Consider the following 18,534-nt stretch of genomic DNA (forward strand, 5'->3'; position numbering starts at 1 on the left):
ATGTTTTTGACGCACCTTGTGTCGACTATATTGCTGTTTTCCACATTCAAGTGCTTTCCATGTCTTTTAGTGCGATGACAGTAAAGGCTGAAATTTTGTATAACAAAGCATTTTGTAAACAAGCCGGCTATTAATTATATTTGTATGACTTTAAAGGTCTTCTAACCTTTAAATTTATTCAAATATTGATATCTTTACAAAAGGTATAAACATACATATCAACTTAAAATATTAATATTAACAAAATAATAATAATAAACCCTTCACATTCAACTTTACTCCTGTGTTGGGGGTTTGGAAACACACACAATATACACAAGCAGAAACGCCCAGTCCACGCCGGACGTCTGTATGGCCTATACAAATGTATGTCACGTGCGGAAATCGAAGTCGCGACCGCCAGAGCAATAGGTATAAGTTTATATAAGCCAGGGCTGTGACCGTTGCGCTAATGTCGTAATACAATTTATAAATATTCAGTCGCCGCATATAAGTAAACTGTTTCCTTATATTTCAGAAATAAACTGAAATAATTGTTATTTATTTCCTTCTCTTGAAAAACTGGTGGAGTCATAAATATTGCATGTCATTGTCTTATCAATACACTACAGCTTACAGAATACTAAAATACGATATCATACCATATTTATTACGCCAAGTACATAAACTGTTATAATAACTTCAATTGCATGCCGTCTAAAAATTTTATTGGCGAAATCGGTTATATAATGACAAATGGTAATTAATATAACAAGCCTAAAAACATCATTGTAACACTATTGTAAAAGTAAAATACGTAGCTGGGACATGACTTCTCACGAAAATTTAGGCCTCGATATTATCATGATTTAACTCGAAATAAATAAATATAATGAAGTATATTTATTACTAAAATTGCCTATTTATCCGATTTAAAAATCTCCCTTTTATTAAATAACATTCAATCTTTAAATATTTTAATACTAAAATTTTCAAATTTAATCTTTTCCAACAATTCGAAGGTTGCAATCAATAACAGAAACTTAGAAATCAAGTTTCATTATGCTTAAGTAGCCAAGTTAGTCCAAGTAACCGTTGGGGACATTCCATTAAACGTGAATCACTTATTTTTCCTCGCCATGGCATTATTAACCTTAAAATCAATACAATAAATCTTTAAATATTATAATCGTATATTTATAAAAGTTTGTAAGTCTATAAAAGACGGCAAAGATATAAAAGTTTATTCGAAACGGCAATTTGCTTCTGAGAATTTATAATGGTGCCTTTTTTAAAGCAGTATATTAAGTATTACAAACTTAAAAACCTTTTTGCTTGGAACTATATATATATAAGATAGGTTATAGGCTTAATAATGTAGACCGCTTATAGTTTGATTTTACTCGTAGCACTTTATACACGCAATGTGTCGCACCTAACGATATTCAATATTTCAGTCTACTTCTAAAAGTTTATTTAGTACTTAATCGTAAAAAAATAATAAATAGTGTGTAGAAATTGCGTAGACCTCGTATAAAGTAGGTAAACGCTAAGGAAAGATCTTTGAAAGTATATCCCAAAAGAGATATAAATTGATCATGAATATGTATATAGATCTTCTTCATTTATAACCATTCCTTAAACGTGGACGTACCAATGGAAAAAAATAGCACATCGCTAGTAAATATTAATAAAACAATTTTAGAATATATGACGCCATTAGAAATATAAATTGAAAAACTTTAAATCCGTGAGTATTAAAAATAAACAATTACTTATTTTCATTATTATTATACCAAAAACCAAATATTGTGGATTTATTTTGATAATAATTATGAATTGATAGTGATTACAATTAACAAATTAACATATTATACAAACTTGAAAATTAATCATCCTTTAAAAGTTATTTGATATCATCATTTGGTACGTAATTACTGCTATTTACAGATTTTTATTTAATCGTGAGTGCTTTTCAATACTACAACGTATCAGTAACACATAAAACAAATCAGTACCTATATCTGCAATAAAATTAAACTGCGTCAATTAACAAATTGTTATTTTGTAATATTATGTTATTTGTTTCATTGCGACAAAAACAGTTTAAAATAATTGTAAATACGAGTATAACGAGATTTAGTAATTGATGAAAAAAAAATGGAATAAATTGAATTGGCTTACATAGTTCGTAAACCTTAAACATAATATAACAATTTTAAGTCTAGACTAGAAATGCCGTATTATTAAGCGCTTGAGTTGTTTAAAATATTTCTCATATTCTGTGATGAAAAAAAGACATAGTTGTTAAAAAATCTGCATCTTTAATAGCGTTCTTAATAATATAATAGAAACTTGTGTCCTTTGCCAAATCAACTTGAACATAACAAAACTTTGCCTAAATCAATTTGAATATAAGTGACAGAAGAGATGTATCAAAATTATATTCTATCATATCTATATTATGATCTATTAATGCCACACCAGGAGCATTACAGGCGTGTTCTTCCTACATCCACTGTTAATACGCACGCGTCTCTGAAAGCTCACCACAGGACCATAACACTAACGAAGGCCAATTTTATGTGATCCTCTCTATGAATGGGTACATCCCTCTATGTTACATAGGTACCGCACCTATAGTATATAAGAATCTTATAATACTGATAAAAACATAAAGAAGAACACATAACTTTGTACGTTACATGGCTTTTAAATGCAATTAGGTCTCCGTAGGTACAAAATACGTGCGAGAGTGTGCAGGCGACAAGTAAAACAAACAGCCATGTTTAAGTGACGAGTAAATTGATTACCATCGCAGCCGTAGCAATTGGGTTAACGCTGTTGCTACATCGGCCTTACGTGCCTGTATACGGATGAAATTAAATTTTTTATTAAAAAACGATTATTTTTAATCAAGGAAAGTATATTAATTAACTTAAAATACCAATTTTAATTTAATTTAAATATACCAAATGTTTTTCTTATTGAAGAGAATTATAAACAACATAAATCAAATATGAATTGATTAAATTAGGCAATTAGGCTTCGAACACTTCACACTTTATCCACCTTATAAGAGATTATTGATGTATTTAATAATAATAGTAAAAGTAATCATTTTGTTTATTTAAAAATATGTAAATGTAATTTTCCAATCCTTGAATAACTCATGACTTAGACATACAACCATTACTAAACGACGCGTCTATCAATGTATTGACAATTAATAAATTTCCATTTTTTTTAATCTATCATTCACATCAAAATTTCTCGTAGGCAAAATAAGACGTATGGCATATCATAGATGTTTTTAACAATAATCTCGGTTATTCCTAAAACTCCTCATTATGTAAACGAAACTTCTAGCGTATCGGCCTGCAGCCTCAGGCATACGACGTCATTTGAGAAGTTTGGAGTGGGATCATGTTTTCTTGTAAAAATTTTACAAACTTTTAAATCATCCTATCCAAGTTGTATCGTGGTGCTAGTGATTAAGATTGTAATGTATTGTATGGCATTTACCTTCGTTCCATACCACTTCCACTTCAACTATAATCAGTCTACCTTCCAGCTAATGTCTCTAACAACCAATCAATTCATAACAACTTTTCCGTTTAAGGTTCTGTTTCTGACATCGATTTTAATTTTAATTTTATTATTTATTTTTTGTTTTTATTATGTATTATCGTTTTTGTTTTCATGATCTTACAAATGTTGTTTACAGTTTGTTACTGATATACTTATGTATATGTGAGTGATATTTTGTTTTTGTTGTACTATGTCAAATTATATGTTAATTTTAAGTGTACGTACGTATAAACGTTGTAAGTGTAAAAAAATAAGTCAAATAAAAGTGAAAAATAATTGTAATTTAATTTATACAAAAAACTGCTATTATGACAAGAAACATCGCAAAGGACATTCTTTGAGGTGAAAAATTGTTCGATCCAAATATGACTTTCGCTTCAACGGATCTCATTATTAATTTGTGATATTCTCGACCCATTCGCGCGGTGGACATCTCTTTTTATTATTCCCGAGGCAAAGGGAAAAAATTATGAGGTTCTTTTGTGAAGAAAACAGATGTAATATTTACAAATTATACAATTTGTAAAAGGTGTCACTGGCTTTGATACAAACATTTTTATTTGTAATCTATTTTATAAATAGGTATACCACATATATATTTAAACGTGAATAAATAATGCGTCATTTAAGGAACCGTAGCTTTATAAAAAGAACTATCAAACAGAACTTTTTTGTTTCATAAGTCCATTGAGAACAGAAGAGAATAAAGTTGGTACTTTCTGTAAATCCGAGCGAGCGACAGTTAAAATGAAAAATTCAAATTATAACTGTGGTAGTAGGAAAACTTCGTTTAATACCTATATTTTTTTTTTGTTTAAGGTCGACTTACTGTTGCCTTAATAATGTTTGAAAGGATGTGTATATAAAGGTATACTTTTTACTGTACCGTGGGGATACACAAACGTATCCTTTCATTTCCCGCGACAAAAACAATGTTTCTACTCCAAAATGTTACACATTTTCATGAAATGCCTGTGTTAACATAACAATAAATAAAATAGATTTGGTTTGATGATGAGTAATGTTTATTTAAATTATTTAAAATTATATAATATTTATTTCAATTCTTTTGATTATATGATTTAACTTTACGACTCGTACCATTTGTACCCAGAGAATTGAAAATGGGATCTTCACACAGAAATGCTGAATACAATAATTAACTGTAAATAATTTTAAAAAAAAATATGGTTATAGAGTGAATTTTTTTGTGTATACTCGTAATTTTTAAAAATCATATTTTTACTCAAATAGGCTTTATAACAAACTATTCAGCTACTCTTAAAAAACTGTCAATTATTATAAACTTAGTTGTCTTGCATAATTTTATTTTTATAATTATATTATGTTGAACCAAATAACGTGTTTTAGGTATTAAGTATAATACTTTTTAATTTTTAACATTAAATTTATTTTCTTCTACAGCCGAACAGCGATGATGACCGTCCAGGCTGAAATATGGAGATGAAACGTCATGATAAGCCGGGCAGTCTGTCGCCCGTGAACCCGGCTCTTAGGAAGGACGAGGAAGGCAAGACAAAATCCAGCAGCAAATCAGAAAAAGACCTCAGAGTAGCTGACAAGTCCCCGAGCGACGATGGTTTGAGAAGAGAACGACGGCTGTCAAGGGCTAGCGAATCATCGAGAGAGGCGCTTGAGCGGTAATTCTTTTTTTTTTCATATGAAATTTTCATCGATATCACACATAGAATACATAATGTCGCTAAGGTAAATCTAAATTTGTTAATTTTAAAGGATGTTTGTAAAATAATCTAACAAGATTATTTAATGATACTTATCATTAAATAATCTTGACGTTTACGTTTCAAGGCAGTTAGATTACAATAAAAAATCTAATTTTGCAATAGATCAAGTGCAGAACTAACATGTTGATGCAAATCCAAACCCGCTTTAGCATAATTTGATTTAGCGTTTACTTATTTTCTTTACATAGAATTAATAAACGCTTCAGACTCAACGGATCCCCAGTAGGATTTTCTCCTGTGTTGTGGGTCCGGAAACACATACAATACACAAACACAACGTCCAGACCACGACTAACATCCATATGGTCGATACAAATGTCTGTCGTGAGCGGGAATCGAGCCCGCAACCGCCAGCGCAACAGCCAGTGCTATTACCGCTGCGCTAACTCGTCTAGAACAAAGGACATACTTGTTATAAATAGTAACTCATCATCTCGATATGAAAAAAAATACACATAAATATAAAATCACTATTTTCAAAATTTAATTACATTAGTTTTCCTACTTTTTTATTTGCAACAGATAACATTATTTCAGTTTTTAAATGTTTTCGCGCTAACGCTCTTTAAAAGTAAAGAATAATTTTATTCTGTATCTTGGCTTTTTATATTTTAGCGTAATTATAAGCATATAGAAAAATGGCGTTTAAAATAAAATTAATGCATTAATAGGTTTAAAAATAAGAAAACTTTAACAAGAATAATAATAATGTAACAACAGCTTAAGACTATAAGGTTTGCAATGACCCTGTTTTCTGCTTCGAGAGCTGTGGGTTCAATTCCGGCCTTCACTCTGAGTATAACATAAGTATATTTGGTTATATATGTATTATTTTATATATATTTTTGTTTAATATGTATCTTTAAGCATAAACTTAACATCATTAGCCATCTCAATCACATATTCAGTACTAATTTACAAGTACAGTTACCGTTTGGGAGATCATTACATTGAGAGTGAATGACGTGATAAATGAAGGAATCAACGAAGGCTTTCGTATTCTACTCGTATTTCAGACAAAAATACCTGTAATTTACGTGCTATACATGATTTTGCTCCGTCCTTTCTTTTGCGTGCAAAAAGAGGCATATGCTCAATAATGGGACGTCTGTGTTTTTTAACCGACTTCAAAAAAAGGAGGAGGTTACTCAATTTGACCTTATATATATATATATATATATATATTCTTTTATATATATATATATATATATATATATATATATATATATATATATTCTTTTTTGTTGGAAAGGAGATATTCTTAGTTTGGTACCATGATAAGGAAACCAGGATCTGATGATGGGATCCCAGAGAAAAACTTTCGAAAATCCGCATATTTTTTTACTGGGTGTACCGATTTTAATGATTTTTAATTTAATCGAAAGCCGATATTTATCATGTGTTCACATTTAAATTTCATCGAGATCTGATTTGCACTTTTGGAGAAATCTTTGATAATGCGTATTTACTTGACTATTTTTTCGTTTACCTACGTTGTATTACTTGTCGATATAATAGGAGTCGGTTTTTCTTCGTTTGCCTGCAAACACAATTATAAATATATTTATTTATATGTCACGATAATATTACAGACATTTTTCTAACCTTTATAGGTAGGTAGTAGACATTTTAATGAGTAGTATTTAAGTCATTAATTTGGCTTGGCTTTTAAACCTTTCAATATCTCAAGCACAGCTCGTTCTTTCTAGCATTATTAATTTGTACAAAATAACCACATTGAATTGCCTTTGAAACTGTAGTCTTGTTTAAATTAGGAATATTATATAAGTACGTCATATTAATCCATTAATTGGATGTTGGGGGATATACCTATATTGTAAGGGACACACTTATCAAATTGATTTCAGAGTTAACAAATTGCTATGATATTAACCTATTTGTGCGGGATTGAAGTATATTTCAAATTCAAATATTTACAAGGAAGATAACTTTGATACGCGCTTGAGATAGGTACTTAACTTTTAATAACATCTTTGCTTACATTTTAGCAAAATTTGAAACTTGACAATTATTTGAATCATTACAACTTTTAGTTAAATAACTCACTCCACCCCCTTTCTTTCCGTGGGTGTCATAAGAGGCGACTAAGGGATAACACAGTTACACTACCACCTTGGAACTTAAAAAGCCGACCGATGGCGGGATAACCATCCAACTGCTGGTTTTGAAATACACAGTCCGAAGAAGGGCAGCAGTGGACTGCGATAGGTTGAAGTGATGATGATGATGATGATGATATTTTGTTATTCATTTTTGTGGCAGTACACTGCTGTGCAATTTAACTATTTTTTCTTTTCATATATATTTTTTTTTAGTTTTTGTCTTGTGTTTGTGTCGTTTATGTCTCATCATATAATTTCATTTTATTTGTTATTCAAACCTAAAATTCGTTTGAAAAACTTTTTATTTTTACTTGATAGTAATCAAAAACTGGTAAATAGAGAAATTAGGGTAACGAAGCAGCTAACTCGATTTTAATTTCGAACCGACGAATGATCGATGAGTTTCAAATTGCGAATGTGTCGTTAGTCTTTTAAAAGCATTGACGTTGTTAAAATCTCGCGAATCATTTAATACAAATTACCTTTTTGCAGCTGTTATACGAGTACACTCAAAAAAGTTTTTAATGCATTACATTATTTTTTTTTCAAAATGACTACGTGTTTTTTAAATTGGTAATTGCAGATAGATGGTTGATGCGCTAGTTATCGCTATTTTTAACCAACTTCAGAAAAGGAGGAGGTTACTCAATTCGACCTATATATATATATATAGGTTATATATAGGTTATATATAGGTTATATATAGGTTATATATAGGTTATATATAGGTTATATATAGGTTATATATAGGTATATATATATATGTATGTTCGAGCATAGCTTCATCGTTTATGAACCGATTTTGATAAAAGTTTTCTTGTAGGAAAAGAGATATTCCAGGGGTGATTCCATGATAAGGACACCAGGGTTTGATGATGGAATCCCAGAGAAATCGAGGGGAACCCTCGAAAATCGTAGTGACGACGATCGTAGTGCGTTTGTTAATTGTTTTTGTCAACTGACGTTTTATTACTTTTCTATGTAATTGAAGTTGGTTTTTTTTTAGTTTGCGAGCAAACACAGTTATATAGTTTCAAAAAAAAAGATGGACAATTTTCCATTAATTAAAAAATATTAATATCACTGATCGCCTGGTCTGGGCGTTTGTGCTAATCTATTGTGTGTGTGCATGTGTTTCTTCGCTCCCGACACAGGAGGCATTTTATAGATGTTTATTTATATTCGATCTATAACAGAGGGGAACGATAACGACTAAGGGATGATTAACGTTATAAAAGCTAAACACTTCTTAATAAAAATATATCATTTTAAATGTTATCGTATAAAATAAAATAAAGCTCAATACCTATTTATTTTTTTTATAAAGTTCTTCAAGAAATAATTTTAACATGATAATAAAAGTTTTAATTACAAAAGTAGCACCGTTCATTAAAGATGAAACTTTTCTAACTTTTCACTAAAGACTAATGAAAATATATATATTTAATTAATGAATTAATATTTGTCAAACAGCTTTTTATTATTATGATGAAGTGTCATCCAATCCAAATTTGAAAAAGAGTATTTGAACTTTAGTATATGAATATATAATAACAGCGGCTCTAGAGTGGTTGTGAGTGCAGGCGCCTTAAAAAACCATTGCGGGTTCGATTACCACTCGGGATGGATATTTGTACTTGTACAAATATTTGTTTTCGGTTTGGATATCGTGAGTCTCCCCAAGTTGTCGGTCCCGGTTATTATCATAAATACCTGATAGCGGTCGTTACTCATACTATAATAGGGAATATATCCGCTAACCCGCAATGGATTACTCTCCAATCCTTCCTCCATCATCATCCCAGAAATAGTATGTTACTTGTTCAAATAAACAAATGAAGAATACTGAACTAACAACAATTGAATCGTAACTTGTTCAAATAAATAAAACTATTAAAATATCTATATATTATAAAATATTATGAAGCTTAAAAATTAGTTTATATGTTTGTTTGTTTAAGCGCACCAATCTCAGGAACTACTGGTTCGAATTGAAAAAATATTTTTTTGTGTTAGATAGCTCATTTACTGAAGAAGGCTCTTTTTTTTTCCTTAAATTAACGACTGTAAAATCGCGCAGTACCGCTAGTGTATAACAAATATCAAAACTTATTGATTTAGTGTTTGTTTCATGTCAATCGTTTCATAAATGAAAAGTTATGCCAATTTTAAGAATCACGTTAAACATGTAAAGTCACTATTTCACACGGACGAAGTTGCGAGCCCAGCTAGTTATTATATAAAATTATGTTTATTACAATTTTTTTAAATGTTTAAATCTTCTTTTTTAAACTGCTTCAAAAACCGTAAGCTTACTGCGTAATAGGAACCACTTTAAAGTATTTTTTTTTCTTTTTGCGACTTCAATTTAAAAAGTTCTTTCTATTTTTATTAAATACAGCAATTTTATCGTTTTATCTTCATAAAAGCATTCATAGTTTTAGCGAATGAGCGGTTTAACGAATGGAGTTATACTAAAATCTTCAATATATCCACCGAATTTTTATTAAAGAATGTAGATTTAGATATATTCGCAAATACGTACAAATACATCTTGATGGATTGGAACTGTCTAATCTTTTTCATAATTACAACAAAATAATATTTCCTTATTATATATAACAATAACTTTATTATTTTTACAGGCAAGATTCGAAATCGTCCTTAAGTCCGAAAGTCTCGCGTAAATACTTCACCAACTGGAAACAAGCATGCGATAAAACGAAAGATAAGACCAAGGAACTGCTAAAGAGGTGGAGGACGCTGCCTGAGGCTGAAGGAGCGGAGAACCAGATGCAGGCGGCGGGGCAGAGTGAAGAGGGGAAACATCACGGGTGGAGTGTTCATGTCTGGAGTAAGTTTGTTTATTTATAAGCTTAATGTTAATATTACTTAATGCAAAAGTTAATTTAATTGATAATAATTTTTAAAATTTTAAAATAAATTTTTAGAGCACTTAAACCGGACGACAAGATTTTATATCATATAAATTGTATAATGACATTATATGTTGCTAGTAAGAGTTTAAAAGGAAATGTTTATTTTACTCTTTTTTGCGTATTTAAATAAAAGCTTGTATTTAAAAAATAAATACTTTAAAATTATTTATTTACATCATGGTTACTAAGAGTATAAAATAAAACTTATACAATTAATATACATACGTTTGTTTCATTAGCTCTAATTATAAGCAAGACTACATACAACGAAAGAAAAATCTTGAAAATGAAAACCACCAGAAATAAAAATTTCAATTTATAACTGAGGATATATTTAAGATGCTAATTTATTTATTCATTTATTTACAGAGAAAAAATAGATACAATTTATGTGATAAACAGTGCAGCAAAAACAATTAAAAGTTTAACAGTGCACTGAGTTTCTAAAGTAATAATACTAAAGTACATACGATATTATATACTAACATAAAAATATGATATAAAGCTATACAAATAATAGATTATACATGTGAATATAATTGGAAAGAAAAAAAAATAAAAGTAGTTAAAGAATAATAGTAATTATAATAAAACTGTAGTTAAAACTTCTTGGTCCTATATTAATATTTTTAAATTTTATTTTATTACGTAATCCAACAGCATGAGTGACACACATAGAGCAACACGGTGACACAATATAAAAAACTGTATAAAAATAAAATATATTAATTTTATGTTTTTCAACATTTTCTATTCGAGTTAAATTTAATTTAATGAATGATAGACAAATAATAATTAAAATAAAAAATAAAATATAACATGACATAAAAATGAACATAAAACCACTTAAATAATAGACATCATTTAAATTGAAATGTGTGTATAGTTGTTTATTTTTGTTCTGAAATACGTGTAATATCATAAAACAATGAACGGAAACAGCAATAATAAAACACTGAAGTTACAAAGCGTTTAATAAAATATGACAAATAATTACGAATGTTGTCGTATATTTATTTTATAAAATTGACAATAAATCCAGTTGGCGCAGCGGTCACAGTACTATCTGTTGCGCTGGCCGCCGCGGGTTCGATCCCCGCTCACGACAGATATTTGTATTGGCCATATAGATGTTTGTCGTGGTCTGGGCGTTTGTGCTTGTATATTGTGTGTGTTTTCGGACCCCCGACACGGAATAGAATCCTCTGGGGGTCGTTGAGTGTGAAGCGTTTATTTTATATAAATCTTTCTCTTGAATCATTATATTTACTACAGAAAACTGCATCAAAATCCGTTGCTTAGTTTTAAAGATCTAAGCATACAGAATGCGGGAAGCGACTTTGTTTTATACTATGTAGTGATTTTGTATTGCACTAAAAACTCCTTTTGTAATCTATAATATAAAAATGAGTCGTTGAATGTGTTGCTAAGCGCAAAACTCGAGAACGGTTTGACCGATTTCGCTAATTCTTTTTTTAAAATATTCCTTGAAGTACGAGGATGGTTCTTACGGAGAGAAAAATTCTAAAAAAAAAAATAATAAAATTAAAGAATTGACTGTTAGGCGATACGAAGTTCGCCGGGTCAGCTAGTTTGTAATAAATTTACATGTCTAAAATTTGATGTACTTTATATGATATTTATAATGACTAAATAACTCATTTTATATTTTATGGATATAAATAAATAACGAAATTAAATATTAATTGAATTTTATTGTCTTTTCCTTTATAATATGATATTTATAACGACTAAATAACTCATGTTATATTTTAGGGATATAAGTAAATAACGAAATTAAATATTAATTGAATTTTATTGTCTTTTCCTGTATCATATGTAAAAATTAGTTATAGAATATTTCAGTTTATACTACAGACTAGTTTTTTTTGATACTGTTTCGTGACAAATACATATGGAAGGGACTCCGTAAAGCCATGAATTACTTCATGTCGATATCATAGTTGGTCGATCTAATTTCCAAGATCATAATTTAAACTATATTAAGACGATGGGCCTCTCATTTCCTTTTATGTTAAATAGAGATATTATTGCTTTCAAGCAAATAAACTCTAACCATATTGCTTTAAATATTTTATATTTTTTTTTTTTTTTTTTTTGCACTATTCACGACTTCGAAATTTATCTTAAATTATTATTTGACTAGCCCATTGGCGCAGTTTGTAGTGTAGTGGCCCTGCTTTCTGTGCCACGGGTCGCGAGTTCGATTCCCGGCTGAGTCTGGGTTTAATATTTGTATTTATATATTTATATATGTATTATTTCTATGTATATTTATGAAAAATATATATATAGTTATACCAGTCGGTTGTTACCTGTAACACACGCATTAAGTTGCTTACCATAGGAACAGACGACCGTGTGTGTCTGTTATAAAATATTTATTTATTTATTTATCATATTGAAACAGAAAAACATGAAAAATACTATCTAGTAGATTAACCTTTTTACCCGACTACGGCAAAACCAAGAAAAGAGCTCTAAATTTAGCAGTCTATGTATGTATGCATGTTTATCTGTTCCCTCCTATCTCCCAAACTACTTTTAATTTTTAGTCAAATGAGGTATCATTAGAAGCTTCTTAATGGTCTACTAGTTATAGACTATATGGTGTCATATTATACGGAATGTGGCGCCCTCTAAAGGACATAAAGTGACGTCCTAAAACTTTTTGTCGTAGTCGGGCTTTAGTTTTTAACTTTCTTTATCTTATTAAGTAATGTGAGTAATATTAAGGTATAATTAGGTGAATACTGTAACCAAATACGGTTTTATAAACGAATATCATTTGTATTTAACGTTTTTGCCTACTTTATACAGGAATTTAAAATTTTAACGTTTTGTTCTATATGTCGATATTTACAAAAATTTAAATTTCTAATCAATTTTTTATTCTACTCATAATATAAGGAATATAACTGTAAAAGATTTTTTTTTGTAATATAATGTTTATTTTCTGCATAATCAATAACAAATTGACCATAAAGTGGTACTAAAAACTTATTTTATTCATATTTAATTTTGACATTGACAAATAAATTTTCTGCGATCCGGTAGGCTTAAAATGAAAATTCGTAAAGCACTTTCAATTATTTACCGCATAAAACTAACAAATGAGGAAAGACTCTAAAGCGATGGATGCTAACGAACAAAACCAACGAAATATCTCTAAAGTGAAGAAGGATGTGGTGACTAGCGATGACAAAAAAATTACAACTAGAAAAAGTAATTCAAAAGAAAAAGGCTACTACACTTTTGAAAGTATGATGACTAGAAATGTCAAGTCTCAAATTACGGAAAAAGGAAAAGTTACTAAACGACCGAAAGTAGGTAAAGGCCGAAAAAAATATCAAAAGTGACTCTTCATCTATACAATTCAATTATAAAAATATTAAATCTGTAATCCATTTTTTAAAGTGTATGAAAACCGATAGTTCATTATTGTACATTCTGCTTTACCAATAAAAGAACTACGAACGTAAATCTTTTATCGAACGGACCGTTAAAAGCGATTCAGATATGTCTGCACCAGATAAATTACGGTTATTTTAACACTGAAATTTAATATTTTTAAAAATAATTAAAACGTTCCCTAAAATATGTAAGTACGATAAAGATTGTATGAATTTCATTTATTATACGAGTAAAAATAATGGGTGAGGAGTAATGTTTTGCAATGGAACGTGAAAATATTCGTACTTGCATTCAGATAAATGCTTTTGTAAAATATGACACAATTCGCGAGCTGCAGTTTATACGGCAGAAATGTTTTATTCTTTGTATCTCTTCGAGTCACAGTGAATAAAGGAATATTTGGACGGACGTACCTATCGTTTGATTTGTCTTTACTCATTGAATATTTACTTTGCAACTTGTTCAAAATTCCTTTTTTAGTAAACGAACATAAATATAAAATAAGTCTTTTATAATATAATATAAGTTTTATTTAAATTCACATTCTCGTTACAATTTCTTGATAAATTTTGTGATTATTTTTAGAGCCTTATACCAAAAGTTACTATGGTTGGTTTTTTTTTTAAATTTTAATATCCAGGGGCTCTTGAGTGCCCATGCCTTTTTTATTTACATTTTAATTTTCAAGCGTTGAGGCGTATTATTTTCAACATTGCATGCTTCAAATTACGAACTAAAGCTTATTTTCTCTAATTCGATGGTGAGTCCAAAACTGACCGTGAGAGATATATATACATATATATTTATGTAGGTTAATAATTAAGATAATTATTTACGAATATGGTTTTTTTTTCTACATGCTGCATTACTATTTTAAAACACACTACATGCTTTATACTTTACATTGTGTGACTCTACATTGTTAATTTACCGCATTGTCGACGGCCAGTCTTATTTTTCTAAAACAGCGCCCGCCGCCAGTTTCGCGAGCACATCCTCAATAACATTCGCATCCCTATTATGGATCGCCATTTTGAGGCTGTGCTCGACAATTTGCTTGGTTGGTTGAATTTGCTTGGTTGGTTGGTGGAACTATGGTTGTTTGATTAGTACCTATACCAATACAAATTTTGCTATCTACGAGTTTTTAGATATCAATTTTCTCGCTGAAATAATTGATAAATAAAAACTACATTATTTAAAAAGACACGCATTTATTTGTTTAGATATTTAGTTTGTGTGTGTTGAATTTCCTCATGTAAAATCTTAATTATAAGTTTAAAACTATTTCCGTTGATAAAATAACGTTTCGTTATTGTATGTTATTTTCATGTAATGACTAAATGATTCATAATAAGCCCAACCTAAATTCATTAAGCTAGACATATATTTGGCACGAAAAGCCCTTTCGAAATATATATGAAATACGAAATAGGTAATGAAAAATATAGTTTTTATACCACAGAGTTAAATTTAAAATAGAACTTAAATAATAATTTTTAAATTTTTGTAGTACCTAAGTATAGTTTTTAATTTAGCTTCTGTAGAGTTGAAATTTTTAGTAACTTAAGCTATTTTTAGTAGGTATTTATATGATCTACCTACTTCAAAACCCGCCTGCCCAGCGTGGTGACTATGGGAAACACACCTGAGTTCACGACATTTTTAGCGCGAATTTGTAGAGACCTATGTCCAGCAGTGGACTGCGATAAGCTGAAGTGATGAAGATGATGAAGCACTACTTCAAAACACGTGTCAGTCATTATTCTAGTCACATGTTTAAATAGTCAAATTACTTCTCTTATAGTTTAATATTCATATCTTTAATTGAAATTATTATTATGAATTGACGTATATTTTACAAATTAAAAAATAATAATAATTTGTTACACACGCCAATAAAATTATGTGTGTTATTAAGTGTGGATATCACAAATATAAGGAAAAATCCTGTACTAACTCTATCATCATACACATTATGATTTTATTAACCTTATAGTATTACTAGCTATGCCCGCAACTCCGTCCGCGTGAAATTTAACAAATAAGATATTGTTCAGTTCGCCGAGTTATAAAATAATAATTGTGTTTGCTCGCAAACGAAAAAAAACCGACTTCAATTACATCGACAAGTAATACAACGTAGATCGACGAAAAAATAGTCAAGTAACTACGCGTTATCAAAGATTACTCAAAAAGTAGTTATCAGATCTCGATAAAATTTAAATGTGACCACATGATAAACATCAGCTTTTCATTAAATTAAAAATTATCAAAATCGAAACACCCAGTAAAAAGTTATTACGGATTTTCGAGAGTTTCCCTCGATTTCTCTAGGATCCCATCATCAGATCCCGGTTTTCTTATCATGGTACTAAATTTGGGATATCTTCTTTCTAACAAAAAAAGAATTATCAAAATCGGTACATCCAGTAGAAAGTTATGCGGTATAATACAACGTAGGTCGACGAAAAAAGCGTCAAGTAAAAACGCATTATTAGATATAGCTCGAAAAGTAGTTGTTAGATCTCAAATAAATTTAAATGGGACCAATTGGCACACACCACCTTTTGATTAAAAGAAAATTTGTCGAAATCGCTCCACCCAGTCAAAAGTTCTGATGTAAACTACATAAAAAAAAAAATACAGTCGAATTGAGAACCTCCTCCTTTTTTGGAAGTCGGTTAAAAAACTTTATAAAATAAAAGTAGCCTAAGTTACTCCTTGCTCTCTTACATTAGGTATCTGTTAGTGAATGTCCTGTCAAAATCGGTCCAGCCGTTTCAGAGATTAGCTGGAACAAAGAGACAGACAGGCAGACAGACAAAACTTGTAAAAAATGTTATTTTGGTGTACCGTGTATGTGTATACATCCATATGCATTTAGTATAAAGCGGTTATTTTAATATTACAAACAAAAACTTCAATTTAATTTTTATTACTATTTGTATAGATTAAAAATCGTCTTAATCATGTAGTGTAAAACACGAAGTTTAATGAAAGTATTTATTTTGATATAAAAATCAGTTTGTTACTACCAAATGTGCATTAGAAATGTATAATAAATTTTTATTGTATTTTATGGTTTACTGAGATATTACGGTTTTGTTGATAATGGCTTACTCAAAGAAGATAGATATATTCTGTCGGGGACTTTTTTCTAGAACTAATTAAGGTAAAATCCATTCGGCAGTTTTTGCGTGAACGAGGAACAAACATCCATTCATCTATACATATAAACTTACGCATTTATAATATTAGTAGGATGTTCATTCGACCATAATTAATTGAAATTATATGTTTGAACATTATTAAGGTTCTGTTGTTGAAGACTATACTTCTATAATGATAAAGAAAAGCGTATATATACGTGCTGTGTGTGTCAAATACATGGCAGTGTATGTAATGTTTTTTTTTAAATTGATTTAATGTATTTTTTATGCATAATTAAAAAAATACTAGCGTTCTGCTCTCCTTCTCTATATAAACTATAGGTAATTGTGCGTAATTTCATTCTCCGTCCACGCAATTTCCGTAAAAAGGGTACAAATTTTTTGCTTCACGTATTAATATATAGATGCATTAATTAGTATTTTTTGTACTCCATATTTATATGAGGCAAGCTTACCCGTAGTACCTTTTTTTGTTTCTACGCAATTTTTTTTTTTTTTAATACAAACGTTTTCTGACAATAACGACCATTAAAAGACTAATTCAATTTGTTGCAGCCAATCGGAAGTTTCGCGTGTATATTTTGGTGATTATTTTCATTTAATTAGATGATCCGGAAAAAAAACTAGCCAACTTTAAATCGTCAAAATGTGCATTAAAACACGAGTTATAAATACTCGTGGGAAACTTTATTGAAAACCCCTGTCCGTATCACTAGATTTATGGAGTATACGTTTTATGGTTTCGAATAACGGCCGAAACAAAATATAGCATATATTTTTTTTCGGCCGTTATTACAAAATATATGCTTTTGTAGTGCAACTAAATATACTAAGTTTAAAGTGTCATTTTTGACACAGAGGTTTAATAAAAATTTTAATTTTACACGAATCTACATTTCAGAATTTTATTCTAACTATAAAAATATTCAAAGAAATAAAAACAAGTTTCTAAAAATGTCTGTTTGTTCTCTTAAAAATGCATCACTGCTAAAGTAGACACTTACTAAGCTTACGTTATCAGATAATGAAAACCGCTATCGTCAATCATAATCATACATTATGCTCAGCAAATAAATACTCTGTATTCCATCAACGCTTATTAAGAATCCAGAAAGAATATGGCGCCTTGAATTTTCATAATTTATTATTGTTGTGCCAAATTATCTAGCACGCTGAAAGAATAATAATTAATATGTACGATTTTTATTTTTGTGTTACCCACAATCAGGAATTCTAAACATTTTTGAATATCATATCAAAAATTGACCGCTCCAGCGGGATTCGAACCCGCGTCTTCGACATACCGTGTCGACGCTCTAGCCAATTAAGCTATGGAACGATATACTCGCTAGAGCGAAACTTTTGATATGATGATTTTTACTTTCGGTTTAAGCGAACCGTGGCGCCGTCTATAGTGAGTTCTTTACAGAGACTCGTAACTATTCAAAGTTTCATATTACAATGAAAATCTTTGACAGGAGACGACACCATGCTATTTTTAATATGTACGATTTTTATTTTTGTGTTA

At 29.7% G+C, this 18,534-nt stretch overlaps 1 protein-coding gene across 1 annotated transcript in view; it reads left to right on the forward strand.

Moving 5' to 3' along the window:
- Positions 1–5,028: 5,028 nt before the first annotated feature.
- Positions 5,029–18,534, forward strand: part of LOC123663989 — a 33,220-nt gene continuing 19,714 nt past the window's right edge. The window contains exons 1-2 of the mRNA XM_045598624.1: positions 5,029–5,231; positions 10,105–10,313. Of these exons, the coding sequence (XP_045454580.1) occupies positions 5,029–5,231; positions 10,105–10,313 (412 nt within the window). The remainder of the gene's footprint in view (positions 5,232–10,104; positions 10,314–18,534) is intronic.

The sequence above is a fragment of the Melitaea cinxia genome, chromosome 21 (assembly GCF_905220565.1).
Source record: "Melitaea cinxia chromosome 21, ilMelCinx1.1, whole genome shotgun sequence".
Lineage (NCBI taxonomy): Eukaryota > Metazoa > Arthropoda > Insecta > Lepidoptera > Nymphalidae > Melitaea > Melitaea cinxia.